This window comes from Citrus sinensis, chromosome 6 (assembly GCF_022201045.2).
Source record: "Citrus sinensis cultivar Valencia sweet orange chromosome 6, DVS_A1.0, whole genome shotgun sequence".
Lineage (NCBI taxonomy): Eukaryota > Viridiplantae > Streptophyta > Magnoliopsida > Sapindales > Rutaceae > Citrus > Citrus sinensis.
Genome location: NC_068561.1, coordinates 20,915,746 through 20,943,010, shown reverse-complemented (window position 1 = coordinate 20,943,010; position 27,265 = coordinate 20,915,746). Strand labels below are relative to the sequence as shown.

At 34.8% G+C, this 27,265-nt stretch overlaps 6 protein-coding genes across 9 annotated transcripts; 2 read left to right on the top strand and 4 right to left on the bottom strand.

Annotated features, from left to right (window-relative positions):
- The first annotated feature begins 43 nt into the window (after positions 1–43).
- On the top strand, positions 44–1,635 carry LOC102620466 (uncharacterized protein At3g28850). Its single transcript, XM_006481697.4, has one exon. It carries the CDS (start codon positions 100–102, stop codon positions 1,339–1,341), a length of 1,242 nt encoding a protein of 413 aa, XP_006481760.1. The 5' UTR covers positions 44–99; the 3' UTR covers positions 1,342–1,635.
- Positions 1,636–2,620: 985 nt separating this feature from the next.
- LOC107177508 (subtilisin-like serine-protease S) lies at positions 2,621–4,994 on the bottom strand. The gene is made up of 9 exons (XM_015531369.1): positions 4,908–4,994; positions 4,753–4,844; positions 4,531–4,631; positions 4,271–4,435; positions 3,953–4,163; positions 3,616–3,855; positions 3,412–3,532; positions 3,226–3,354; positions 2,621–3,016 (listed from the first exon to the last, which is right to left on the bottom strand). Exons 1-9 carry the CDS (start codon positions 4,992–4,994, stop codon positions 2,621–2,623), a joined length of 1,542 nt encoding a protein of 513 aa, XP_015386855.1.
- A 1,234-nt stretch (positions 4,995–6,228) lies between these two features.
- Positions 6,229–8,882, top strand: LOC102620175 (F-box/kelch-repeat protein At1g57790-like). The gene is made up of 2 exons (XM_006481696.4): positions 6,229–6,387; positions 7,446–8,882. Exons 1-2 carry the CDS (start codon positions 6,356–6,358, stop codon positions 8,542–8,544), a joined length of 1,131 nt encoding a protein of 376 aa, XP_006481759.1. The 5' UTR covers positions 6,229–6,355; the 3' UTR covers positions 8,545–8,882.
- A 1,564-nt stretch (positions 8,883–10,446) lies between these two features.
- On the bottom strand, positions 10,447–16,091 carry LOC102619718 (heterogeneous nuclear ribonucleoprotein Q). 3 transcript variants are annotated; one of them, XM_006481695.4, is made up of 9 exons: positions 15,886–16,091; positions 13,722–14,548; positions 13,533–13,649; positions 13,167–13,307; positions 12,819–12,992; positions 12,367–12,574; positions 12,107–12,282; positions 11,091–11,176; positions 10,447–10,758 (listed from the first exon to the last, which is right to left on the bottom strand). In XM_006481695.4, exons 2-9 carry the CDS (start codon positions 14,163–14,165, stop codon positions 10,623–10,625), a joined length of 1,482 nt encoding a protein of 493 aa, XP_006481758.1. In that variant the 5' UTR covers positions 14,166–14,548; positions 15,886–16,091; the 3' UTR covers positions 10,447–10,622. The 3 variants fall into 3 exon arrangements, with proteins under 3 accessions (XP_006481758.1, XP_024955630.1, XP_006481757.1); XM_025099862.2 differs by having other exon boundaries at positions 13,722–14,174; XM_006481694.4 differs by having other exon boundaries at positions 13,722–14,199; positions 15,886–16,090.
- Positions 16,092–18,386: 2,295 nt separating this feature from the next.
- LOC102619411 (replication protein A 14 kDa subunit B) lies at positions 18,387–19,991 on the bottom strand. 2 transcript variants are annotated; one of them, XM_006481693.4, is made up of 3 exons: positions 19,854–19,991; positions 19,136–19,401; positions 18,387–18,663 (listed from the first exon to the last, which is right to left on the bottom strand). In XM_006481693.4, exons 2-3 carry the CDS (start codon positions 19,392–19,394, stop codon positions 18,599–18,601), a joined length of 324 nt encoding a protein of 107 aa, XP_006481756.1. In that variant the 5' UTR covers positions 19,395–19,401; positions 19,854–19,991; the 3' UTR covers positions 18,387–18,598. The 2 variants fall into 2 exon arrangements, with proteins under 2 accessions (XP_006481756.1, XP_015386904.1); XM_015531418.3 differs by lacking the exon at positions 19,854–19,991 and adding an exon at positions 19,719–19,841.
- A 311-nt stretch (positions 19,992–20,302) lies between these two features.
- Positions 20,303–25,513, bottom strand: LOC102618923 (ABC transporter B family member 29, chloroplastic). The gene is made up of 10 exons (XM_006481691.3): positions 24,877–25,513; positions 24,122–24,208; positions 23,902–24,009; positions 23,387–23,653; positions 22,979–23,062; positions 22,399–22,657; positions 22,237–22,322; positions 21,488–21,675; positions 21,158–21,287; positions 20,303–20,901 (listed from the first exon to the last, which is right to left on the bottom strand). The coding sequence occupies exons 1-10, from the start codon at positions 25,489–25,491 to the stop codon at positions 20,755–20,757; spliced, it is 1,971 nt and encodes a 656-aa protein (XP_006481754.1). The 5' UTR covers positions 25,492–25,513; the 3' UTR covers positions 20,303–20,754.
- Between the last annotated feature and the right edge of the window lie 1,752 nt (positions 25,514–27,265).

Here is a 27,265-nt window from a genome sequence, read left to right as displayed (position 1 = left end):
AGGATAACGGTTATGTTTTAAAAGTAAATAACTCCCTCTCTCTTTCTCCCTCGCACATAAAAATAACAAAACAGAGCAAAGCCACAGAGCAAACCGTCGATGATGGGTTGCGTTTCTTCTAAACACGTCAAAAGGGAACTTCGCCGAGACATACTCCTCAACCATGGCGACGGTGGCGAGGAATACGTCGTTAACCACGTCGTTTCTCTCACTTCAAGCACTTACGGCGTCCTCAAACTAGACAACGAACAGAAGCTGAAGCAAGACGAAGAAAAAGAACAAGAAATTCCCACTAAAGATATTGTTGCGGAGACCACGAAGAAAAAGAAAGTGGTGAAGGGGTCGCCGCCCCGTGAGCCGCCGGAGGTTATAAATGCTTGGGAGCTAATGGAGGGTCTTGAAGAGGAAGTACAAGTACCCATTTCGAATCTCACCAAGAAGAGCCCCAAAGCACGCGTTTTGCTTCGCGGGTTTGCGGACATGGACGCCAGGAGTCCTTTGAAGTTCTTGAATCAGTTTGGTTCCCCGAGGAAAGCGAAGAAATTCGGAGGCAAAGAGAATAAGGTACGTGTAAACGGTCCTGTGAAATCGGATTTTAGCCCGAAATCTGTATTGAAAGTGAAAAATTTCCAAGACAGTTCGTGTAAGAAAGCGTTGAATTTGAACATTGTTCCCGTGAAAAATGAGAGTTTGGGTTGCGATTCTGAGGTTTCTTTGTGGAGGAGAAGTTTTAGTCCCTTGTTTGATCCGGACCTTATTGCCAATTATGAGAGGGAATTATCCGAAGGAGAAGAGCAAATCAAGAGGATCATTTCGCCTACATTTAGTAATCGAAATTGTAAAAGTTCATCTGAGTCGCTACTTAACGTTTATGATAAGAAGTGTCCTCCGGGAGGCGAAAATGCTGTGGTGATTTACACCACTACATTGAGAGGAATCAGAAAAACATTTGAGGATTGCAACAAGGTGAGGTCCATCATTGAATCGCATCAAGTACAGACGCTTGAGCGCGATATATCAATGGATTCGGGGTTTAAAGAAGAGCTGAGAGCGTTAATGGAGAGCAAACAAGTGAAGGTTCCACTCGTGTTTGTGAAGGGAAGATTGATTGGTGGTGTTGATGAGGTAATGAAGTTGGAAGAAGAGGGCAAATTGGAGATTCTTTTTGACAGGATACCAAAGGCGGCCATTGGTGGATGTGAAGGCTGTGCTGGTGTGAGATTTATGATGTGCATGGAGTGTAACGGAAGCTGCAAAGTTTTGGATGGGGAGCAGAAGAAGATGATAAGATGCGGCGAGTGCAATGAAAATGGGTTAATACAATGCCCCGTTTGTTGTTAATTTGGTAACATTTGCTTACCACTTGGATGGGATTCATTTAGAGTCTTATATTTCTGTTCTTGTTAGGTGGAACAAGGGCATTAGTGAAGATTTGTTTGTTCATTTTTTGTGGGGTTCTAAATTGGCTTTTAGGGCTTCTAATTGTGTTTGTTCTTATTGAGGTTGGATCACTTGTATTTCTGAAATTGTTGTTTAACTCTATATCTAATTTATATTTCACTCCGAAATTTGTAGATAAGTTGTCTGTTAATGTAGACTCCAAAATGTTGATTAATGGAGCTTGATTTGAGTGGATTTTGCTGGTATCAATTATACAAGTTTTTCATTTTTGTCAAACATTTGATTAAAAAGAACGAATATATTCTTATTCATCGAATGTAAAGATTTATCAAAAGAAATAATTTCCACATATTAAAAACTGTATATCATTTGCCTAATACTTAAAATATATATATATATATATATATCTAGCTAAGCTAACCTAAGGAAACGAACCAAAATCAAAATTTTAGTTCCTGCAATCAAGCAGTTAAACAGCAACAGCAATAGGACTTCTAACAACATGCTGGCCATCTCTCCAATTTAAGCTTCCAAATGTATACCCAGAACCTCGAGCTCTTGAAGGAGTAAATTGAACTGTGTAACTTAGCTTCGTTTCCCCGTGAGAAAAAATTAAGGTCATGTTTGGTTTGAAGAAAATGGAGGAGAGTAAAAGAGTGGAATGGAGAGGAAGGGAGAAGAAAGGAATTGAGAATAGTAGTGAAATTAAATTTTGTTGTTTGGTTTGATATAAAATTTGATAAGGAAATGAATTATAATTTTTTTCTTTAGACAAATTTATCCTTTACCTTAAATATTAAATTATTTATATTAGTAATAATATATATATATATATATATATATAATAAAATGACGGTCTGGTGGCCGATGGAGGTCCGACAATTTTTCGGTGAAGTCCGACGGTGATCCGGCACCGGCAACATTCCGGCGAGGTCCGGCGACTTTCCGGCGGTAGTCCATTTATAATATTAAATTAATAAAATAATAATTATTAATGTCACTAAATAAGTTAAAAAGATGAAGGGTAATTTTGGAAACTTTAGTTTCTAATATAAGAGAAATTTAAATTCTTCACTACTTAGTGTAGGATTCAAATTCTACATTATGATGAATATTAAATTTTAATGAAAATTAAATTCGTATACATTTTGTTAAACGAAACAATGAAAATAAAAAGAGAATTTAAATTATTTTCCTCTCCTACATTCTCTCGTCCCAACTAAACACGACCTAAGAACCTCGGGCTCAACTCTTCATTAAGCTCAACTCTTGCATTAAGCTCAACTCTTACATTAACTCCTTCAGGTTGCTCAACAGAAACTCGGAAAACCTGAGGACCTTCTCGCTTTCCCTTAAAAGTTACAGTTCTATTTAATCTGATGGGCTTGTCCAAATTGGATATGGCAATGTTGGGTAAATTCAGCTGATATGCTGGAACTGGCGAGTTTTGGCATTTCAGAGCTATGCCCATGATGGCACGTAGTCTTTTCTGATCGGTTGTTTGAGAGCAAAGGAAAATATGAACATCTTTGTCATCAAATTCATACACAAGTCCTGGAGACATTCCGCCGTCAGGGTTGAAGTGTCCTGATCCAAAATCAATGGTGTTGCCAGCCTGTCAACTGCTTGGATTGGATTACCCATGTTGTCTAAGACGAAAGCTGCGCAAACAAAAAGGGTGGTTTGAAAAATTTTATATACATTAATGAAGAGATACAGAATTAATATTCTCTCGTGATCTAAGCTTAATTATCCGTTGTCATTAGTGCTGATTTTATAGCCGAAACACTCCCATCTTTTATTTATATCTCTTAAAACACTTACCAAACCAGCAACATGAGGGGCGGCAATAGAAGTGCCTGAAGTATAGCCATAAACCACTGCATTATCAGCTACGCCAGAAGGCGGTAGCAGAGCCGAGTAGACGTTAACCCCTGGAGCTGTGATATCAGGCTGCAACAAAAGAAAAAATATTGTGAATCGATAAACCAACACAAAAAGAAACTTCACTTTGATAATGTCAGGTGCAACATGATTAGGTCTTTTTGAAGAGAAATCAGCCATCTTTGGTGCAGACTCCGTCTCTATCACTGCTGTTGCAGGTGAAATGCTAGTGATAACTGCGTTTTTCCTGTAAAATCCTGAAATAAGAGTCTGAAGATTGAATCCTATATGAGAAATACTATTCAAAATGAATTGTAAACTGAGAGACACCGTGCTATGCTCATGTAGTTCTTAAAACTAAGTGCTTCATCTTGTCCAAGAATTAGAGTAGGAACAGCCAAATCATTGATCGTGGTCGCGTTGTTCTCTTGAATGATGATCATCCCGATACCTGCTGCCTTTTCCACCACTTCAGCCTTTGCAACTATATTATCATCCAATCCATCAGCATAACATATCACTATCTTTCCTTGCACTGAGCTAGGAATAAGTGTGTCGGCCTTGCAATAGCTGAAAGAAAAATATTTGGACCCCAAAAAGAGAGATTAATTAATCATACAAAAATTGAATTTGATGACAAAGATAGTTAAACCAACAGACTTTGTACACAGACAAACGGGCATTTGGTGCTCCACCAATTGCGAGCTGGTTTTGTATCAAAACGCCAGCACCAACAGCTACTGAAGCCGTGTTAGTGCCGTGGCCAAAATCATCGCGAGCTGAACGGAATCGATCTCCTTTAGTGCACGAACCTCGAAAATATTTTGGCACCGGGCCTAAACCACTGTCTGTGAACGCTGGTGCCTCAGGCCAAATACCTGGTAAAATGAAACGGGGTAAGGCCCATTAGGTCCCCTCCGACTGAGTTGAAATCGAAATAGGTATATACAGTGTCAATTAATTGAATAAATATTCATACACTTACCGCTATCTATGTGACCAACAATGACATCACGTTGTCGTTTCCGGAGGCTTTGAAAAATGCCATGGTTGGGGTCTAGTGTATCCATTTGTTGCATGAAATCCCACGATCTTGTTGTAGCTAGACCATAAGTTTTGCTCTCAAAAACGGAGACGACGGAATCATGTTCTGCAATTCAAAAGTACAGTACGATACCTGCATTAGCGTCAACAAAAAAAAAAAAAAAAAAAGGATTTTTCTTTCGACAATGTAATAGTGCTTACTTTTGAGTTCAATGGTTTCTTGAGGCGTCAGCATTGCTGAGAAGCCGCTGAAACTCTTGTGATAATGATGAACAATGGCACTTTGAGCTTCTTCGTTAGTACTGAAAATAATGTACATATAATTATTATAAAAAAAAAAAAGCGAACTCAATCTGTTACATGTCATTATGTAAAACAAGAAAAAAAAATTAAAAAGAAAATTTATAAAAGTTCAACACATACCGGCCAAGAACTGAGAAGAGAAGTTCATGGTTGGAATTAAAGACTGCTTCCGCATTTGGGAGTGAATGTTCGCCCATGTAAACAATGTAGTGCTGAAAAGAAATTAAGAGGCACAAATTAAAACAATGATCAATGGTATATATATATGAATAAACCTTAGCAATGTTGTTCGATCCATGACCGTAAACCGAAGAAGCGAAGATTAAAAGTGAGAGAAGAGAGAAAGTTTTGAAAACTTTCATCTTCTCGTACAAAGTAAAATTCATGCAAAAGTTTGCACGAGAAATGTCAGTGCAAATGGCTGTTGAGGCCTGCTATTATTTATAAGTCTGCAGGGGGAAGAACAATTTAAAAGGATTCTAAATGATAAACTGAAACAATTTTATGATCAAATTAATAATAATAATACTAATAATCAAAAGAACATAGCATAATATATCAGTTCAATGATAAAATTAATCAACTAAAACAGATATAAGAGTTTAGCATAAGATGTATTATGTATTTTTTTTTTTCTGTTAGCTTTTAGTTTATCATTAAGTTATATTAATTAGCAATATCAAATTTCTTTATCATTAACATTCTTTTGGATAGTTTTTTCTCCGATATATCCTCCTCCCTTATCATTCAACATATTCAATTTTCCCTCCCTTATCGGTTAACTTCTAATTTTCCCTCCCACGGTATATAAATCTCTACATATTCGTTTCTTCTTTTATTGGAGTGATAATGTCAATTATAAAAATTAGTAAATAAAAGACAGATAAAAATGAAAAGAAAAAAAAAAAAAATCAACTCCATTTCTTTTGTTTAAGTGTAACGCTATTATTTCTGGTGAATTGAATTCGTGATTTAAATATAACCATTTAAAGTTGTTGACTTAATATAGTGAGATGGAGTGAGGGTGCATGGTAATGTAAAATACAGATTTTGAACTTTCAAGGGCTCGAGAGGGACATGTCATGCGTACCAAAAGCGTAAAATTTTGAAAATGGAACAAGATTAGAGATTACCCCCGCTTCATTATAGGTAAATATTGAAAATTCTCATAGACTAAAGTTTAATCTAATTACGTAATTATAGTGAAAAAAAAATATAGAGATAACCTAAAATTTCATATAAAAGTAACTCTATTACGGACTTTTATATGAAAGATTCATAAAATGGAAGTTAAATAAGAAATAGTGGAGATACCAAAAATCTAAAATTACATGCATGCAAACGGGTAATAGTGCATATTATTTGTGCGAATTAATTTTACGTAAACTAGAACAAAAAAATATGAACTCATGTCAATGGCATTTGGCTGACATAAATATTTTTTTTCTGTTTTTTGGTTCATATCCAATAAAAGTCCGCCACGTCATAGGTCTAGGCAACGGGACAAAGTTGCGTAAACAAATGTTGCTGATGTGGCAACCGATTAGTGGGTTTTAAAGCCCTGCAGCGAGAACACTTTTACACTTGATTCCAATCAGACTAACACGTGTATCTATCTCGCTTACGCTACAAAATGTGAGAGGTTTTTTTCATTTTGTTCCTTCATATTTATTTCCTCCCTTCCTCTACCAACAGAATTTTTGCTTCAATTGATACTCTCATCATGGCTGGCAAAAAGAGACGAAAATTGAAACTGTAAGTTGTTTTGATACTACTGATTAAGAAAGTTTGAAGCTTTATTTATTCTAGTCGCTGGTTATTGAGAAATTTCAGGACATAATCGTAGGGTTCTGTAGATTAGAGCAATATAAAGGTTATGATGGCATAAAAATGTGATCCTTTTGTTATCATTGAGGTTGAATTCTTGAATTTTATACTCAATTTTCAAACATTTGGGCGTTATTCTGAATTGGATTTGTGTTTTTGTTTGGAAATGATTCTAGGGTTTTAGAGTAGAGCTATCCAGTATGGAAGATCAATGTGTAATTTGTCTAGAAATGAATCTGAATTTCTGGGATTGAACTGGAATTTGATTTATTTGATGGTTTTCTCACGTGGGTTTTTGTTAGATTTGTAGTTTTTGTTTAGGTCATAGTGTTTGTGAGATTATGAGCTATTATCATAAGAATCCGGTAGGAAGAGCAGTGACGGGTAAGATTAGATTAGCTGGTTAATGTTGGATTTGAATGCAATTTTGGAACATTTTTGGGTTTTTGAGGCTTTACTTGCACTTAACACAGTAAATTTTTGGTTATTGGATTTGTCAATCATCCTGTTGAATAAGGGTCTATATTATATATCACTTTGTAAGTTTAGAAGATACATTTTCAAAACCAAGCTCATCAAATTTGAAAATATCTTGTTTTGGATGTTGTCACTGCTGATAATTCTTTCACAGAATTTCCTTAGTTAATTTGGCTATACTATTTTGTGTATTGTATTCACAACCTTACTAATTTTTTAATTAGCTAGAGCATACTAAAAATACCTAAAGCATGAAGTGAGAGGTCATGAGCCATATGCCTTGTAAATCGTGATCTATGGCCAATTGTGATACAATGTGCAATTTCAAATTTGATGATATGGTCGCTTGTGTCCATTTTCTGAGCAGTTTAAGGTCTGCTTGAGTATTGTTGAGTTAGTTTAAGATCTTTACTGGATTCTAAGGTCTGTCTTACGTTGCTTCTCTTAAGTATCTTGTGGCTGGTTGCTGTATTTTATGCTCATTAATGGATTTCTCTTTGACTTTGTAGTTTAGCTGAAACGGAAACAGATGGTACCAAAATGGTAACTGAGGGTAAGGGAGAAAGATTGGAGCTGCATGATTGGTCCGAGCTTCCTGCAGAACTTTTGGAGCTGATAATGTGCCACCTAACATTAGAGGATAATGTTCGTGCCTCAGTTGTATGCAAAAAGTGGCATGCCCCTGCCATTTCTGTCCGGGTGGTAAACCAATCTCCATGGCTCATGTACTTCCCCAAATTTGGCAACCTATACGAGTTCTATGACCCTGCACAGCGCAAGACATATTCCCTCGAGTTACCAGAATTGTATGGGTCTAGGGTTTGCTACACTAAAGATAGTTGGTTATTGCTATACAGACCCAGAACCCATCGTGTGTTCTTCTTTAATCCCTTCACTAGGGATATGATCAAACTGCCAAGATTCGAGTTGACCTATCAGATCGTGGCCTTCTCATGTGCCCCAACATCTTCCAGTTGTGTAGTTTTCACAGTGAAGCACATCAGTCCCACAGTTGTTGCTATAAGCACTTGTCATCCAGGGGCAACAGAATGGGTTACTGATAATTACCAAAATCGGTTGCCTTTTGTGAGTAGTATTTGGAATAAGCTTGTTTTCTGCAATGGTATATTTTACTGTCTAAGTCTCACTGGTTGGTTAGGGGTTTTCGACCCAGTGAAACGTGATTGGGGTGTCCTCGTTGTGCCCCCACCCAAATGCCCTGAGAACTTTTTTGCCAAGAATTGGTGGAAAGGGAAATTTATGGTAGAGCATAAAGGAGACATCTTAGTTATTTATACATGTTGTAGTGAAAATCCAATTATATTTAAGCTAGATCAGTCAAAAATGGCATGGGAAGAGATGAAAACCCTTGATGGTTTGACACTTTTTGCAAGTTTTTTGTCATCTCAATCAAGAGCTGACCTTCCTGGGATAATGAGAAACAGTGTGTACTTCTCAAAAGTTCGTTTCTTTGGAAAGCGTTGCATATCATACTCCCTCAATGACAGCAGATACTATCCTCGTAAGCAGTGTTATGACTGGGGAGAGCAAGATCCGTTTGAAAACATTTGGATTGAACCACCTGAGGACATTTCGGCCTTCATTTGAAGAATACAAGTGAGTCTGCTCGACTAAGATGTTATGACAAACTTCTGTGTCATTGTGTTTTGTTATATTTTATCACTTTATTGGAATGCCATTGATGCTTACTGCTTAAGTAGATACTGCTTAATTTTTCAGTTATGCTTCATAGGAACTGGATTGTATGGAATGCAATGTGCACTCTGTACCAGTAGATCATCCTGGAAGCACTTAGTTATGCTTCCGGAAGAATTCATGTAATACTGAATTTTGCCTTTTTTTTTTTTTTAAATTAGAAGATATAGTTCTGTATGCACCAATTCTTGATGATTTGAAATCTTCATGTGGTTATGTTGATCCGTTTATGGTATGTTCTCCAATCATTTATATACACGATGTAGCTGTTTTTACTCGTTAGCTTCCAAACCAGGATGAAAATTAACGTGATTTATGGTACAGAAGCTCAATATTAAGGGTGCGCTTAGCACATTGTAATGCATTATGAACTAGATTATATATAATTTTGTGTTATAGTACTATTTTATATTAATATTAAAATTAAATTGATATTATTTAAACTTGTTAATATTTTAATGTTATACTATGAATCTTTTAAATTAGTTATTAAATAATTATTTTTAAATGTTAATTTTTATAATATACTAATGTACAATGATAAAAAAAATATAGTATTATAATACTATATTTTATTATTATATATTATCACCTAATATTTATATATTAGTTATTGCAATATAAAATATAATATTAATTTTTATTTATTAATGTTGAATATAGTTTTTTCAGTTTAAGTTTATTATAATTTATAAAATAATAAAAGTAAAATGATTAAACGTTAAATGTTGAACAATGTTTTAATACAATACAGCTGAAATTTTATCTCAATGGGATTATTTTTCGCACCTCTTATTGCATTAACCACCTTTTTAATGTAGTAAATGCAACCAAAAATTATAGCCAAACATAGGTTATTATTAAAACATTGTTGGCATTATATAACAATATTTTAATGCAATACAATACAATGTGATGTAAACAACCAAATGCACCCGAAAAGTATTTCAATAAATTGATCTCACATTTCCCACAAAATTGACCTGCATAGAAAATTATAGTGCATTTACTAATTGGTACTCAGAATGAATTGGAATCGGAATGGGAAATGGGGATCAAAATAATTGTTTAAATGATGTATTTACTTTGTTTGAGAATCGAAATAGAGTATTGCAAGAAACTAAAATAACCTTAATTCATTTTTGTCATTTTTTATTATAATAATTGTGGTTATGATTATTATTATTATTCAAAATAACAACAACAACAACAATAATACCTATTTGTGAATATTACAAAACTTCTATCAAGACCAAAAATTCAAAAGTGACAACTTAATTAGGAAAATTGGAGATTATGAAAATTTAATGAGTGAAATAAAAAATTTTAAGGAATGAACAATGTTCATTCTTTAATCTTAAAAACATGTGAACGCCATATATTTTATTCTTATTTCTCCGTCTAATTTTACAAGCAAAATACTTTCAATCATTTTCATTTCTGATTTTGATTCTCTAATCATAGCAGAAAAAACAACCTCATATTAAAGAATCAGACCCAACGTTGGTGAAACAATGGCACCAAAGCCCCAGGATGATTCTTCGAATCGTCCTTTGTATTTCTCGGGATTATTTTGCTGTGAGGTGTGAGGTGTGAGGTGTGATGTGATTTATTTGCAGTCGATTCTCCCATTTTAGTATTGCCCGAGTCTAATCTAATGCGCATTTATAGCAGGATTTTAGCGTGCCTCGTGAAGAAATTGATTAACAAAATGTTATGGTAATTAACAATCGGCAAGGATCAACTTTCAGCTTTGGTCTTTGAAAACAAAACAAATCATGTAGGGAGAAAACGAAAAGAAAACCAACACCACTTATATAAATTCAGATAAATTAATTGACAATTTTAAAGTTAACTCGGATCAACCAACTAGCAAAGACCAGCTATTATTGCTGCTCCAAAAAGCATTCACTTGCCTCCTAAACTTCTACACATTCTAAAAATGGGGCAGCACAGGAACCGCAATTAACCTAGTACGGGTTATACCGACTTCGTCCCCGGCCATTGTCAGTGCTACGCCTTCCACCACTGGAGCTACTGCCAGCCCCACCCCTGCCACTTCGGGGCTGGGGAGGAGGATTGTGTTGTTGAACTCCAGGCTGTTGCCTGCAATAAAAGATAAAACTAAGGTTTGAGTTTTATTCAGGTCATACATGCCGAATAACTAGGAAAAAAAATGTGCACACAACTTAGATGAGTTATCATTTTCACTTCAACACCATCCTAGATATACCGACGAACGGTCAGGATCTTAAGATTGTTGACACCTAAAACTTTTTTCATAAGAAATGCTAAATAAACAAGCATTTGAAGAAAATTCACAGCTCATCAGCACACTTGAGAAAAAGTCCCCACACATCGATGTTAAATTCTCATAATGAGCACTAGCAAACAGATGTTAAATGGAGAACTAACGAGCATGAGTCAGATGGTCTTACAAAACATATCCAATCCGTCCATCAGGCAAAAGCATTGGCAACATTGCCATACCGCCAGGAGCAGCTCCCCTACCATAGACCATTGGCTGCAAGATTATAGGGCAGCTATATTAGCACATGCACCGGGAAAAGAAATGCTACAAACAAAAATTTTGCAATTTCCAGCTATTCAGTATAAGAAAAACATATAAACTAGTCATTACAAGCAAAGATTTTGGAAAGTTATACAATTTTACGAAATTCTTTTAACGCAATAACATATTGCCCATTTGTAATTTGTGATACTTCACGTGAATCGTCATTAATTATGGCATGCTGATTGTTCATATACACTACAATCTGTCCAATCACTGTAAGATAAGTTTACAAAATGAAATAACAGTTACGAATGCAGAATCAAAATTATTTAATTGGATAGTTAGTTAGAAATCTGACATTTATCTTGAAAATTGGTTATTTTCTTTTTGTTGATCAGAATAATAACGATCTTGTTCTTCTTTTGCCTATAAATAGCCTTCTAATTATTGAAATAATGGAAAAGATCTGTCTCTTCCCTACAATCTTGTTTCTCGTCTCTCCACAAATTTTTGCTTCCTTTCTGCCCGCTCTCTACAATCTCCTTCTACTGTGTCTTACTATACAATTATATATTTCCACACCTCACAGTTTTCATTATCTTTTTCCATGGATGTAATATTGTGAGCTCCAGGTATCACTTCTCTTTCCCTTTCCCTGAGAAGCTTATTTATACATGGAAATCCACTACCAAATTCTGCTAGTTCTAAATATAATTCCCCCAAAATAAGGGCCTCTATAGCTGTTGACTCTTTTATGAACATATAAGCAACTTAACAACCATACAAAAACCTTTAGAAGTTTATTTCTCTGCTATTTCAGTAAACACAGTAGATTTCTTTTTGTTCGTTATCAAAGAAATCAGTAAACAAAAAGTAGATGAACAAACATATGGCTGGGTGGATATGGAAAGTAGGGAGGAGGGAGGGATTGCATTTTACCTGTGCAAAGCCTGCAGGAACATATCCGGCACCTAGAGCACCATAGGCACCTCCAACCATACCGTAACCAAGATGAGGTGGATAGGTTGGGTTTAAGGCTGACTTCTGAGAATTTGAACCTCCAGATGTCTTCTGATCTGCTTGTGGCTTTGCAAGAGAACAATCCAAAACTTGACCTTTCAACAAGGAAAAACCTAGTCAAAACTTCAGCTGTTGCTGACCAGAAATACAGAGAAAACTAGCAAAGGACAGAAGCAAACCATCTATTTCATATTTTTCAGTGTTCTTCAATGCCTTCATAGCACTTGACCGTTCTGCAAAGTGCACAAAACCATATCTGCTCCTTTCCTGACCTGGTTTCGCTGGTGGAATTACCACTTTTGTGATCTTTCCATGATGAGCAAACAGCTCCTTTAAACGATCCTGAGTTATGTCCTTTGGTAAATTCTTGACATAAAGTGCCTTAACCTGTATGAAGTGCTTCAATAATTCACTAACCCTTTCGCGGTAAAATAAAGCAACCAGTTCATAAAGCAAATTCTTTCACATGCATGTAATAGCAAATATTTTCTTTGTACATGCATAGACTGCTGATTAACAAATGAATTCATGGAAGGAAAAGAAGTAATGAAAGAATTAGATGTTCATACTAGCGCCACGACTATTGACTTATCCACCATAAAAAATGGCCAAGATGGAAGTATTTTAAGACCTGGGAAGCAGCAGAAGACTCCGCATTTCTAGGGTCAGCCCAGCTCACAGTTGGAGCATTATCGTCAAGCTTAAACTTTGGGTTTGACATTTTCTGTCTTGAGTATTCAGCGCATGCATGATTATAATACTCAATGAAAGCAAACCCACGATTCTGATTGGCATTCTGAGGGTCCTGTTAAATTACAAAAATGAAATCATATCTGAAACATATCACGACACAAATAAGAAACCACTGCAGTGAAAAACATTATGGAAATAAATGACAACAGAGGCAACTAACAAGAAAAATTAACAGCAGAATAATATTATCACAAACAAAAAACAATTTTAGATATTAAGGACAGACCTTCACCAACTCAATAGAAATAACTCCTGGTCCTATCTTTGTTACAGCCTTCCTCATATCATCTTCACCCCAATTTCTGGGAACATTACCAATGAACAAACGATGTTTTGCTTGAGCTGCTGAGCACTTTATTTTTTTTCCCTGTAGAAGAAATAAGTAGTTAGGAACGAACACCAATACTACAAGAATAGGGAACTGTCTTAGTGAAAAATATTAAAATTTAACTTGAAACAGATAAATGTAATAAATATCACACAGAAAGGTACACATATACACAAATGAAAGGTAGCATCACCTTGTAATGGTAAGTAATGGAAATAGGTATATGAAAGGAAAAAGGAAAAACAAAATGGCAGGTTATGTTACCTTTAATTCACAACTATTCAGCTCCTCAATGGCCTGCGAAGCTAACTCCTTAGTTCTGAATGTCACAAAAGCATAGCCCTTCGCCTCACCTGAATCTTTACCCTTCATTATCCGAACCTGTCAAAAGCATACATGAGTTGGTCAATCGAAAGATAGTATAAATGAGAGTACATATCAGGAATGTCTTACCTCTGTGACTTCTCCTATAGATTTGCAAAAGTGCCTCAGGTCATCATCAGAAGCATCATGAGGAATGCCACCAAGATACACCTCTGACCCATGCGGAGGAAGTGCAAGAAGTTCAGCATGCTTCTTTTTCTCGTCGTCCTTGTCTGACTCGGCGACTTTCATCTCCTCATCACCATCATAGTGCTTCTGTGCATCAATTCCATCAACAACGTCCTCAGTTTCTTCCTCCTCTTCCACCTCTTCTTCCACTTCTTCTTCTACCTCCACTTCTTCCTCTTCCTCGACCTCTTCATACTCAACCTCTTCCTCTACTTCCTCCTCATGGTCATTATCTTCATCAAGGTCTACTCTCTCCTCAGATTCTATGGGCTTTTCACGCTCAGTAGGATTTTCAGGTGCATCTGGATTATCAGCTGCTGCTGTGCTACCCCTTGTCCTTGGCATTTTATGTATCTATTAAAGCAAGCTTGCAAGGCAACTGTGAAGAAATCACAGAAGCCAGAAGCAACCAAAGGAGAAAGAATACATATATTGAAAGGTGGAAACAAAATGAGAGGCCAAATGGAGTTGCAGAGTAAGAATTGTGACTGAATCTGTGCCATGAGATATGGCTCCAAGGTGTTGCAATGTGAATGATTCTCAAATAAGGGTTCAAATATAGTAAAAATAGCAATAGAGACAGAGAAAAACAGAATTCTGAAAGATAATCAAGAGGAGATGATGCTCAATAGGTGAAACAAAATGAAGCAGTGAACTCCTCGAATTTAAGATAATAGAAATGGCAGTCGACCAAAAACAATGGCCAGGTTAATTGTTTAACTATATATCTGGAAAAATACATTCACAGCGAGGAGAGAAACAAAAAAAAATATAACGAATGAGAGATTGTTTTGCACGTGCTAAAATACATAAAGGCATGATCTAAAAGCAGTAAGACAATCCAAGAAAAAAGCAACAAAGAAAAAGGATAAAATGTTCTCCAGTAGAAAATTTTTCATTTATAAGAAACCAAATGTGCATGATATTGTTGAAATATAGCAATAATATTAGTGATTGGGTTGGGTTATGAAGACAGGCTTTTTCCAGACCCAGATAGATGATTTCCAGTATCAACATCTCTCCTCTAAACACATATCTGAGAATTGCAATACGAGTCTCATAGCAATTCTAACCCGCTGACAGGAATCCTCAATTTATATTCATGTTTTACAAACTTAAGCATGGTATGATATGGACATAAAGTACACATGGTTTGTACCAGATTTTATTTTTTCAGGTAAAACAAGGGTTCATCATGAAGGAACATGAAAGGACATACAATGAATACCTAGAGAAAAACTATTCAATACATACACTACAAAAACAAGTATAAATGTGAGCATCAGTTGAGAGTCATCAATAGTTAACATGTCATGAAAGCCTATTTTTCTTTTCATTTAACATTTAGCAAAAAAAGGTTACAGAACACTTAAGTCAACTTGAAAAGTGAATCAGTGAATCTAGTCTTCCTTTGCCAACCATACCTATTATCTACATTTTCAACAGTCATCTTGAATCACACCCCTTTCCTATATTGTATAACACAACTTAAATAACACATACTTTTTTCCGATCCAGGTAAAGCATAAGAGAACTAGCACCAATATTCTACAACATGCAATTTAGTACCTCTTATATGCAAAATTCTACCTTTCTGATTCCTGAAAGAATGCAGGCACACAGCTTTAATCAAGCCTATTTGCTACGTGTTCTACACTCATCCTGCTCATTTCCTATGTTGTAAAATGCCCGTAACAAACCCAGTCGAATATGAACAGCAACAGCAACTAACAAGAAACATCCCATCTCCTATCTCTATAAACAACATTAGTGCTTCCCAAATTCTAACCAAATGCCCGTAACAAACCCAGTCGAATATGAACAGCAACAGCAACTAACAAGAAACATCCCATCTCCTATCTCTATAAACAACATTAGTGCTTCCCAAATTCTAACCAAAAAGTATTTTTCAGGAAAAAAAATCTTTTTTTTCCGGTTTAACCCACCTTACAAATCTACTGTCGCTAGATTTCAGGTGTTCAGAGAAAAACGAGCAAAAGACAAGAAATGAAAACAAGAAATAGAATTTGATAAAAGCAAATAGAGAGAGAGCGAGAGAGAGTACCGGTTAAGAGAAGTCGAAATTACACCAAATTCCTCGCAGAGAACCCAATTGGTGATTGGTGAGTTGGCAAAACCCTAATTTTCGATTCAAACTAATAACTTGCGCAAATTTTTCTTTTTTCTTTTCTATTTGCCCCCCTCTTTTTCGCGGGTTATGGAGTTGGTTCGTCTCAATATAGATTTTGTTTGCCCTAGCTTATCGGTTTATCAGAAAAAACGGACCGTCGGAGAATTGTTTATTAAAATTATTGGAAAATTTACAGGAAGTCCTTCAAATGTTTCTTAATTTGTGTATGGTCTTCAAACGTTAACATGCTCACAACGAAGTCTCTTACGGTATGTCATATCCTAACCACATTCAAATGGAGTAAAGTATACAATTACATTGTATAATATTTGAACTTTCTGATACAATTTTTTTCCCCTTAAAGAATGCATGTAGAATCTAAACAATAAAAGTAGTTATTTTTATTTATAAATATTAGTAGACGACCGTGGTCCTTTCCTATCTCTTCTAAGTTCTGCTCTTATCCAACATTTATAAATTTTACTAACTTAATGTGAAACCTTTAATTTTTAATATTTCAATTTAGCACATTTCAACATTCATGATAAGTCTTCACAAAGATATTATTACTTATAGAAGTTCATGAATTACTCTAAAAGTCCACCTTTAAAAGATTGTGCATGTACTATGCAATCCATAATGATGAATGAAGCTTGGTTAATGCATAAATGGAAATTTTCTTCTAAAAATTATTATTAAAACTGAATCCTCTAATACCCTAGACCAACAGCAAGTCAACAACATTAGCATGAAGGTCATTTCAACAGATCGCAATGTTTATTAGTGATTGAGGTAAATATGAAAAAAAAATGTCAACAAGAAATAGATGAATTCATCATTTTCACTGATAATAACATATCCAAATTACTAAAATAAGCATCTCCCTTCATAATTTAGTGGTGGATGTTGATGAAAAAGGCTTAATTCTCACGGGTAGGGGTGTTAGTGGATCAGATTTTGCAGATTGAATATTAATCCATATCCGATCTATAATTTTATGGATTATAAATTTTTAATCTAATCAAATTCACGGATTAATGAAATTCAATCCAAATCTAATACATACAGATCAAATGCGGATTTAACTCAATTCATATCTAATCCACCATTTTTACGGATTGGTTTACGGGTTAAAAATTTTTAATCATATCCTATCTACGAATTAACTAAATAAAAAAAATTATATAAAAATAATTTTACTACTGATCAAATTTAAAATTAAATAAGATTAAATAAATTAATTGTTTAAATAAAGTTAGAAAATACATTCAAAATTTCAAAATATAACACACTAAAAAGAAAAAAAAAATCTCATTTGTTTAGATCAATACATGAAAATTAACCGCTTAGGAAGCTATATTTTTTTATTTAATTATTTATATTTTATATTATTATCATATAAGACATAATATGATATTAATGTAACTATATTTTAACTTATTTATTTATTTGTAAGTATAATGCCATATTTATAAGTTTAATTTTTTATTAAATAAATATTTTTTTAATTTTTTTTACAGATTCGCAGATTTGCAGATTCACAGAAGTAAATCCATATCCAATCTACTGACTGCGGATTTTCAGATTTTCAATCCAATCTAATCTACTAATCCACGGATCAAATTTTTACAAATCGGATTTCTGCGAATAAGACGGATTGAGCGGATCGGATTAGATTCTAAACACCCCGTCACGGGGGACTTTGTTGTCAAAATTAAAGAATTGAAGACTTTGGCGTATAGAGGTAGACACTAGGGACGTTGTTGTAAATTTTTCCTTCCAAGATCAGATGATGCAAGGATCGGATTTGATAAACTTTCTGGCAATTCGCCTCTTTCGGGATCTTCTATGACTCTATTAGCTTCTTTCTTCCAGAGTAGAATCATACACTACCAGACACGAGATAAATTTTTCAATGATCAAGGTTTTTTTCGAGTAAGCCAATTCATTTCGGAACTTAACGTGCCCTACCCAGACAAATGAAATGAAACGCAGGGTTAAACTCTTTACATTTGAGAAGTGTTGAGTTCTCGACTACAGATTTTTAAAAATTTGAGGCTTTGTTTAATTGGGATTTTTCAAATCGTATTTACGTGTTTGCAAGCTTCATTTAATTTTTAGCTTGCGCCTTTAGTGCCTCCTTTGATCAACAAAATATATGGAAAAAAAAAACTAGAATTTGCCAGAAAATTGATTTTGCAGTGTGCAGTCTAACCCCAATCACAACCAGTCAAGGTCTGCAGATTAAGCGAAAAAACTACAAGAAAATAAAAATCAATTGCAACTATCATCAAGTCACCACATTTTCTTAACCAGCGTGACACAGCTCTGTAATTGCATTTTGTTAGATTTTTTTTTTTTTTTTGCTGCAGCCTACAATAGTAGTCTTCAAGAACTGATGGATTATCTTTTGCAAGAAATCACTAAAATAGCAATAAACTAGGAAACAAATAGCTCCCATTTCATGAAACAAAAGATGTCACTCAAACTTCGGCTATGCTTTACTCCAGAAGACAGAAACATAGGTTCCTATAACTCCAGGACAGAAGAAAAAAACTACAAGGCCTACATCGCATATCCCACCTATACACATTACCATAGGGGGCAAAACAACATATTTCTTCATAACAGGTATGCTTGTTGTACGTCAGATGAACAAGTGTTTGAACTCCCCATTTGCAAGCTGACAAAGCTGATTATAGCTTTGTGTGTCTGCCAACCATTTAGAACACAAGAAAAGCTTTTAAAACCACAAAGAAGAATGAATACACAACTACATATTTGTGTGTGTGTGTGTGTGTCCATAGGAGTACATCTTTTACGTATTTCAGGAAGAACATAGCCTGGGCATCTTATCGGCTAACAGTCTATTACAAACAAATTGTTAGAGCTTCAAGCAATATTTTGAAGAGGATGGTCTATGTAATGTCAATGATATCAGCTTCAGCCAATTCAAACAAAGTAAAACAGGTTTCTCCTGAAAGTAAGTTACATTCTAACAACAACATATCATTTCGAAAATGAACCCCTGAAAAGTGACATGGCAGCAAGAATATGCCAATGGAACTAGTCATGCTGACACCAAAATAGACAACGGCATTGACCTAGCTCAAACCCCAATTAAAGAAAAATAAATGGAGGAAGAAAAAAAGTTGATAAAGAAGTTGAGACTTGAGAGTCATACCAAATGTGTTCCCAAAGTTATTCCAAATTTCAGCTCGGATAGATCTATCAGTATCAGCTATGCCAATAACCTCAACAAAAGTTGTCAAAGGAAAACCCGGTTGGGGACCCTTCACAACTAGCTGGTGACCATCAGTGGATTTTCCAGTTACACCCCCACCGTCAGATTGTATAACCTGAATCACAGTGCGAATCCTCCGCCCTACATACATGCGCATCAGCCCTCCATTAACAAACACTGCAGGATTTGATGTATCCATTGTCCCCCTGTAAAACACACGAAGCACACCAATCTGAGACAACTTATCATATGAATAATTTCCTTCATTTTAGGCTTTAGCAAAAGGCTTTAATTTGAAGAAAAAATTTTCCACGACAGTAAACACAAGTATGAGAGACAATTCTTAACTAAACTTAAATTGGAACAATCAACATGGGAAACGAGATCTTATGGTTATGAGATAGTGTGGTTTGTGACATTCAAATTAAATTAATTTAAAATGACAAACAAGTTAAATCTAAAATCTAAATTTGATACCCATTTTTTAGCCCAAAAAAAAAAAAAACTACTAGCTCATACTTACTCTTTCAACGGATTCAAAATTAAAATATAGTACTGAGTACGAAATTCGACCCAAAATTCAGTAGAAAAATGATCAATCAAACAAAAAAGGGAGAGGGGGGGGGGGGGAAGAGAAATTTAGGGCTTAGATTGACACCTGTTTATGAGAACAGAGCGCGGGATTCTTGAGCGGCAAAATGAAAATGAAAATGGAAAGACATTTTAAGTTGTGCGAGGGTTTTTGTATGAAGAAAATTGAGTGATGCGCACCGTTTTGGGCCTCAATTTCTGACAACGCAACGCACCCGATAAATATATAAAGTAGGCCCTGTTCTTTTTTTTTTTTTTTCAAATAATTTTCATTTTATTTTTTCTGATAAAACCCAAATATTTACGAATTGGTAATTGCAGTTTATGTTTTATTATATCTGAAAATTATTTTTAGAAAATTTGCAACCCCTTACCTGTTACAACTATTATTAGATATTTCTCTTTCTCAATAAATATTACTAAAGCAAAAATTAAAGGAAATGTGAGGTGAAATCTAGAGCTTGTTAATAATCCTGAATTGCAACTATATTGTAAGAATATAATTTCAAGTCTTCGTTGCCAGCGGAAAATAGTTTTTGCATGACATTTATAAGTTCAAGCATGAGACCTTAACACTGAACAATCAAAATCATTGAGCAGATATTGTCAGCAAGTACAAGTCCAATAATCTCAAAACTAGAAAACATAGATAGCTAAAAACCTTATAACCATTTCTATACAGAAAAAATTTAGATAAATTCACAAGGGGAAATAAATATTTGCCATAAAAGCCATAAATTTGAATGCATAAACAGAAGATTGGTTCATTCTTAGTCTCCCCTGTAGGAAGTATAAACCTGGCTTCCTGTGCTTATTCTTAATGCTAGGTAACTGTGGTTATGGACACCTCTGAATCTTCCGAGTCCTACTCCTGTGATGGATAACCTCTATGAATCTTTACATTGCCCTTGAATCACAAGTCCAGGTGGTGAACATGCGTCACGAGTCTGTGATCCTTCGCAATGCACTCAAATAACAAGTCCAGCTGATACCAGTGAGTCATGATTACTGCCCAGAAGAGTAGACCGATTCAGCTCTTCAAGCTTCCCATTATCTAGAAGGAATACGCGTTTTGCCATCATAACTGTTTCCAAATGGTGGGCAATGACAAGCACCTGAAAGTGGATACTCTGTTTTGAGTACAATGTTTGAATCATCAAAGGCATTGAAATAAATGTGCAAGACTAAATAACTTATTCCCGGCCAATCCCACTAATGCTTTAGCTAAATTTACATACACAGTACTGAAGATAATAGTTCTAGAGCCATGTCAAAAATTTATCATTTGTTCTCACAGTAAAAGAAAATGGAAAAGAGCCAAATATAAGAACATAGTTTGACCATAGAGGAAGAGTATTTTTTTTCCCTTACAGTATGATGTCCCAACAAGCGGTCCACAGCTTGTCTCACCAGTAACTCAGACCTGCTATCTAAGGCAGAAGTTGCTTCATCCAAAATCAATACAGAGGAATTCTGATAGAGTGCCCTTGCAATAGCTAGTCTGCATTTGTGAGTGAGCACAACAGTTGAAAATTTGAGAATTTAAATAACCTAATTTCATATTCTGACAAGTCGGTCTCTAAAATACGTCATCAATCAAGCCAACCATTATTTCCCTCAAAAAGAAGCCAAACAACACTCTTTTACATAGTGAAGCCTATCAAATTACAAAGAAGGATATAGTTAAGGCTTTGGTCTTACCTTTGCCTCTGACCTCCACTTAAACTTGAGCCTCTTGGTCCAATATGGGTATTGTATCCCTGTGGAAGTGTTCTAACAAATTCATCAGCATTTGCTGTTCTTGCTGTATGCTCAACCCTCTCCATGTCAATTTTGGTCATCAGATCCCTATACCCAATATTTTCAGCAACTGTCCCTGAAAAAAGTGTCTGATACATACACATAAGTCATATAATAAAGTTTGAAAAGAGCTTCACACATTGGCACACATATTCATGTATCTAGGAAGTCGTCATTGCATACACAAAATTTATTAACGAACCAGCAAAAAGGTGCCCTTGATACGGAACTCTTGATATGGAACTACGAAGCAAGCACTAAGGTTACTGTTGTAGGAAATTAACTTCTTTTCTGAACTCTATACATTTTTCCAACTAAAAGCAGTAAGGAGACTACCATGAAGAAAACAACACTAAAAAAGTATAAGAAATTGAACAACCATTTGTTCACCAAGTGCATGATAGCCAAAATTTTTGGACTCAAAAACCTATTTAAAATTATGTGGATAAATTAAACACAGAAATGAAAAAAAAAAAAAAAAACCCAAGTTCAAGAGTCTTCAACCAAAGCACAGACAAGCTAACACATCATTCTCTGGTCAAAATACACTTCACGAGTCTGTATGGCAAAGTTCTTATCCAGAAGAAAGAATACAGTAGTCTATAGAAGAAAGGATTCAATAACTAAAAGTATTGTTGCCAGTCACTCACAATATCTTGAGAAACCAGACCAACATGTCTCCTCAAACTATCCAATCGGATGTTTTGGACATCATGGTCATCAACAAGTATACAGCCTGTTAACATGAGGAAAAAAGTCACGCACTCTAAATAAAATCAAAAGTAGTTTCTAAAAGTCCATAACTCACTAACCTCGTGGCAGCATAAAGAAGATCAATTGTTCAGATGGCTCACCAGATAGGGGATCGTAAAGGCGAAGCAGCAATTTTGCAAGGGTTGACTTCCCTCCTCCAGATGGCCCAATAAGAGCAACAGTCTCTCCAGCTCTGATGTGTAGGTTCAGTTGATCCAAAACAAGCGGCATATTGTCCGCATACTTAAATGAGATATTGCAAAATTTCACGTCTCCATTTATATGGTCTAAACTAACAGCATCCGGTTTCTCAATCACCTATATTCAAGAACAATATAGAAATACCATATCAAGTGATTTACAATTAAACAAAGAGTTTCACAATTTTATTTCGCATTTCTAATATTTCAAAATTGGCCCCCACACTCTTGAGCATTTCATTCAAATCGGTTGAAAAGTTTTCTAATACAATAAAACAAGGAGTTTCACAATTTCATTTTGCATTTCTAATATTTCAAAATTGGGCCCCATACTCTTGTGCATTTCATTCAAATCAGTCAAAAAGTTTTCTAAAAAACATTTATACGTAAGTGTGACTTTCAGAGAAAAGAAATTACAGTCAATCAAATTATAAATTACCTTTGATTTAAACTTGGTCAAATCAAACAAGCGTTCAATAGCAGGTTCTCCTTGCTTGAATTCATTGTATGCTTTTCCAACACCCTGCGTGATTCCTCATTTTCAGATTGATAACTTAAGACAGCTCCTCAAAAGCTGAACCAGAATAGCACCAGTAATTAGCATAATGTTTTTAGGTGGTTCGTTGAGATGATAAAATGCACCAAGATACTGCCAAACTAGTTTTATCTTGAAAAATGGGACAAGTAAACTACACAATATGACTTCAAAGCCATGCTGCAGCCAAACATTATGTCCGAAGTCCGAATGATAATCCCAGCACAGAGCCAAAGGCCCATGAAATGACAAAGTACTAATAATTATCAAACTGAAAGCACAAGAGGGAAAATGAAGCACATGTTACCTCACCTGGATGGGTTCAACCATAAACACTAATGATGTTATAAATGAAACCAGGCTACATCCATCAAAAGAACCACCAGAAACCAGCAGTGACCCACCGCAAAGTATAAACAATGCTCCAAAATATATAAGTTGAACAGTTTGAGGGATGAGTACTTTCATTTTCCTCTTTTTCAAACGTTCACAAAGGTCGGAATGAGCTAGCCTCCGAAACCTGGCACTCTCACACATCTCTGCATTGTTTGCTTTAACAAAAAGAATGGCTGGGAGGACCTATCATAAATAACATAACATATTACATAGATATACCAGGTAACACCCGATGACAGAACATCTAATATAAAGGTTGACGCCAAATAAGTGGGTGCCTTGGAGAGAGAGAGAGAAATTAATAAGAACGATACAGTAACAAAGGGCAGCGAGACCTAGGAAGCAACTTCGAGCACTTGCACAAGCAGCTTAAAAATTTATGGCATTCGTGAAACTGTAAAACAGAGAATCCAAAAAAAAAAAAAAATTACCTCATTAAGGTAGGCTGATAGACTAGCAATGCTAAGATGTGACTGCTTAGATATCTTGCGAAGCCTTTCACCTAGATAGGCTATAACAAGAGCCATAGAAGGAATCACCTACAATAAAACCAAAATACACACACACACCCCAGATCAAAGTACATGATGTGTTAACATAAGAAACAAGGATGACAAAACCAAACAAGAATTCAGGTAATACTCTTCTTACCAGAGCCGAAATCAATGATAGGACAGGACTGATAACCAACATCTGAGTTGCCATTGCAGATAACTGCAGTACACTAGGCACAATTGTCTGACATACAAATTAAACTTTACAAATCAGAAGTTCCAAATTAGAGAAATCTCACAGATAGCATAAATTTATTTGTATAATAATTAAATTAGTCCACAGCCATGTCACACACAAATAGTAAAATCCATCATACAAAATAAATCACTAAGTCACAAGTGGCAGGAAAACAACATTGAAATAGCTAAATTCTAGTCAGAAGTCTTAAAAACTCCCCACAATTCACCAAAAAATTTACCCAAAAATCCATTAAATAAATTATCCTCAACCAACCCTTTAATCATTTAACTATTCCCCCACTAATTTCTGCTCACACACAATGATTCCACCAGATACTTTCCCAAAAATCCAAAAACTTCATACACATAAATTTCTGATCCTGTTAACATATTGCTTCAGCAAATTATCTCTTCATAAAGCTCTAAATATCTTTTATGCTTTCAGGCTTTCTCTCTCTCTCTCTCTATATATACACACCCACACTAATGTTCATTTTTAGTCAAATTCCGACTACAAAGAGCTACCTAAAAAAAATAAAATAAAATAAAACTGCTCTATTCTTTGTGCAGATAGTTATAGAATCAATGCATTAGAATTCAAACTTTAAGTTTCTCACTAGACACAACAACACACTATATTTATGAACATATGCATAAATAGCAGTTACTGACATTGAGTAGTGCATAAACAGCATCAGCAACATCATTAGCCTCAGCAGTGATCCGAAACGCAATATCTCCACTCGAAACGCCAGACACGCCTTCAAAGAAGGACAGCTCTCTCTGCAAAACCTTCTCAAACACAGTAACCCTTACATCATACACAGCACCCAACGCTGCGTCCCACAAAAACGCTTGCTGCCAGTAAGTAGCCACCAATCTGGCCAAAACAAAAACACCAAGAATCCACCCATCACTCTTCAGCTTGTTCACGCACAAGTTGGATGACAAAGTTGCGATTTTGGGGATTATTTTGGAGAGTGAAAACACCGAAACGACACTGCAGAGCCAGCCGGCGATGATGGGTTTGTAGTGGGATTGAACGTAGGGTTTGATTAGTGAGAGAGGCTTTGAAGAAGGGAGGTGTGAAGGGAGCTTGGTGGCGTTAAGGGGTTCAAGGGAGGTTTTAGAATGAAAGTGAAAGGGAAGTCTCGGTGATGGGTTTTTGAGTTTGAAGGTTGAAGAAGAAGAAGAAGAAGAAGAAGAAGAATGATGAAGAGAGAGTGGAGTCAAATGGAGAGAAAGTGAAAGGGAAATTGACATTTTGTTTACTGTTGGAGATTGCATTGGAATGATGATGATGAAGAGCTTTTATAGTTTTGGGTTATTCCATTTTGTTGAATTAATAAAATTTGTGTGTTTAAAATAAAAATAGAAATAAGTTTGGAATGTTTTTAGGTAATTCTTTTTACCTAAAGTAATCTAATTTTTGTTCTGATATTCAATGTGATTTAATTGACCGCAATTGTTTGTGAATTTTTCTTTTAACTTAAATGTAATTTCAATAAACATGTAAAATTACCTGTCAACCTGCAAACCCCTTTAAGTATGCGTGCAAAAATCTATTCGCTACGAGTAATTTTGCGTGTTAGGGCGGGTTTGATATTTTAAACTAAAATTTATTGGCTAATGCTAAGTTATACCTTACAATCCTCTTACATGAATAATAAATAATGTGGGTTTATTCACTATTCATGTGAGAAGGTTGTAAGGTACATGCATATAACTTAGAGGAATCCAAATTTATTACAGATTGTGGGTAAGGTTGACAATTTGCGGACTTGGATCAGATTTTCTCAAAGCCCACGCCTAAGCCCAAATAATTGAAACTAGGTCTCAGTCTTGTGAAAGCTTGTCCAACTTGAGTGGGCCTGCACATAGGTCGGGCTTGGCCTTCAATAATTTTGTTAAATAAATTTTTAATTAATTTATAAGTTAAAAAACTTAAATTAAGATGATTATTATTATTAAACAAAAAATATTAATTACTCCCTTGAATGGGCCTGGACTGGTTACCTCTGAGCAAATATTTACATTTCATTTTTTGTTCCTTTTTTTCTCTTCTTATTATTTATTATTGTAAATTAAAATTATTTATTTTTTGTATATTAAATTTGTTTATGCATTGTAGTTTATGTAGAAGCTCAAGACTCATGATTATAAAAAATGATGTTAATCCAAAATGGAACGAGAGATTTAACTATTTCAATTAAAAATAATTTTAATTTAATTTAATTTTTTTAAGTTATAAGCCCGAGTTTTTTGCAAAAACCCTTAACCGAGGGCACTCGAAGTGGGTTTTAAATTCTTGGGCTCATACCCATAATTTTATGATGCGGGCCAGGCTTGAATGGGCCCAGCCTGGGCCAGCTCGAGTTTTTTTTTGCTGACTCTAGTTGCCAATGGATTTGATATTGAGAAAATTCACTAGGTACTAGCACAAGTATTCACCAACCCGCATTCTTTATTTTAATTATTTATATTTTTTATTTTAATCACAAAAATTACATTAAAAAATTTAATCATAAATATATTTAAGTTAAAGTTTCTAATTCATAAACCTAACTTAATCCACTGTAACATATATACAATAAGATTTTAATAAGTATAAATTTTATAATTTTTATTACTAATATTTTATTTCACTTCAATTGATTTTGTTTGTTTTGTCTTAACAATAATTGTATAAAATCTACTTGTTAATATCACTGATAATACTTGTATATTGATTAAAAGATGAAGAAAGACATTGATATTAGTGATAATGATTTACCTACAATAAAAATATTTTGTGTATTTTTTTAATGTTAAAATTTTAACTTATTTACATTGATAAAATCTAGAATTAAATATTGTTTACAGATTTTTTAGGCTATTATTACATATTTATAATTTGAATTATATAATTTACGTTTTTATGTATTATTAAAAATATTTTTTTTTATTAGAAAATCCATAAAAAAAAATTCGTTGCGCAGGCGAGTTTAGTAAGCCGAGCAGCTCCGGTGAAAAATTCCCAGCGGGTTTCACTTTTCCGCTTTCAATAATCAATATTATTTAT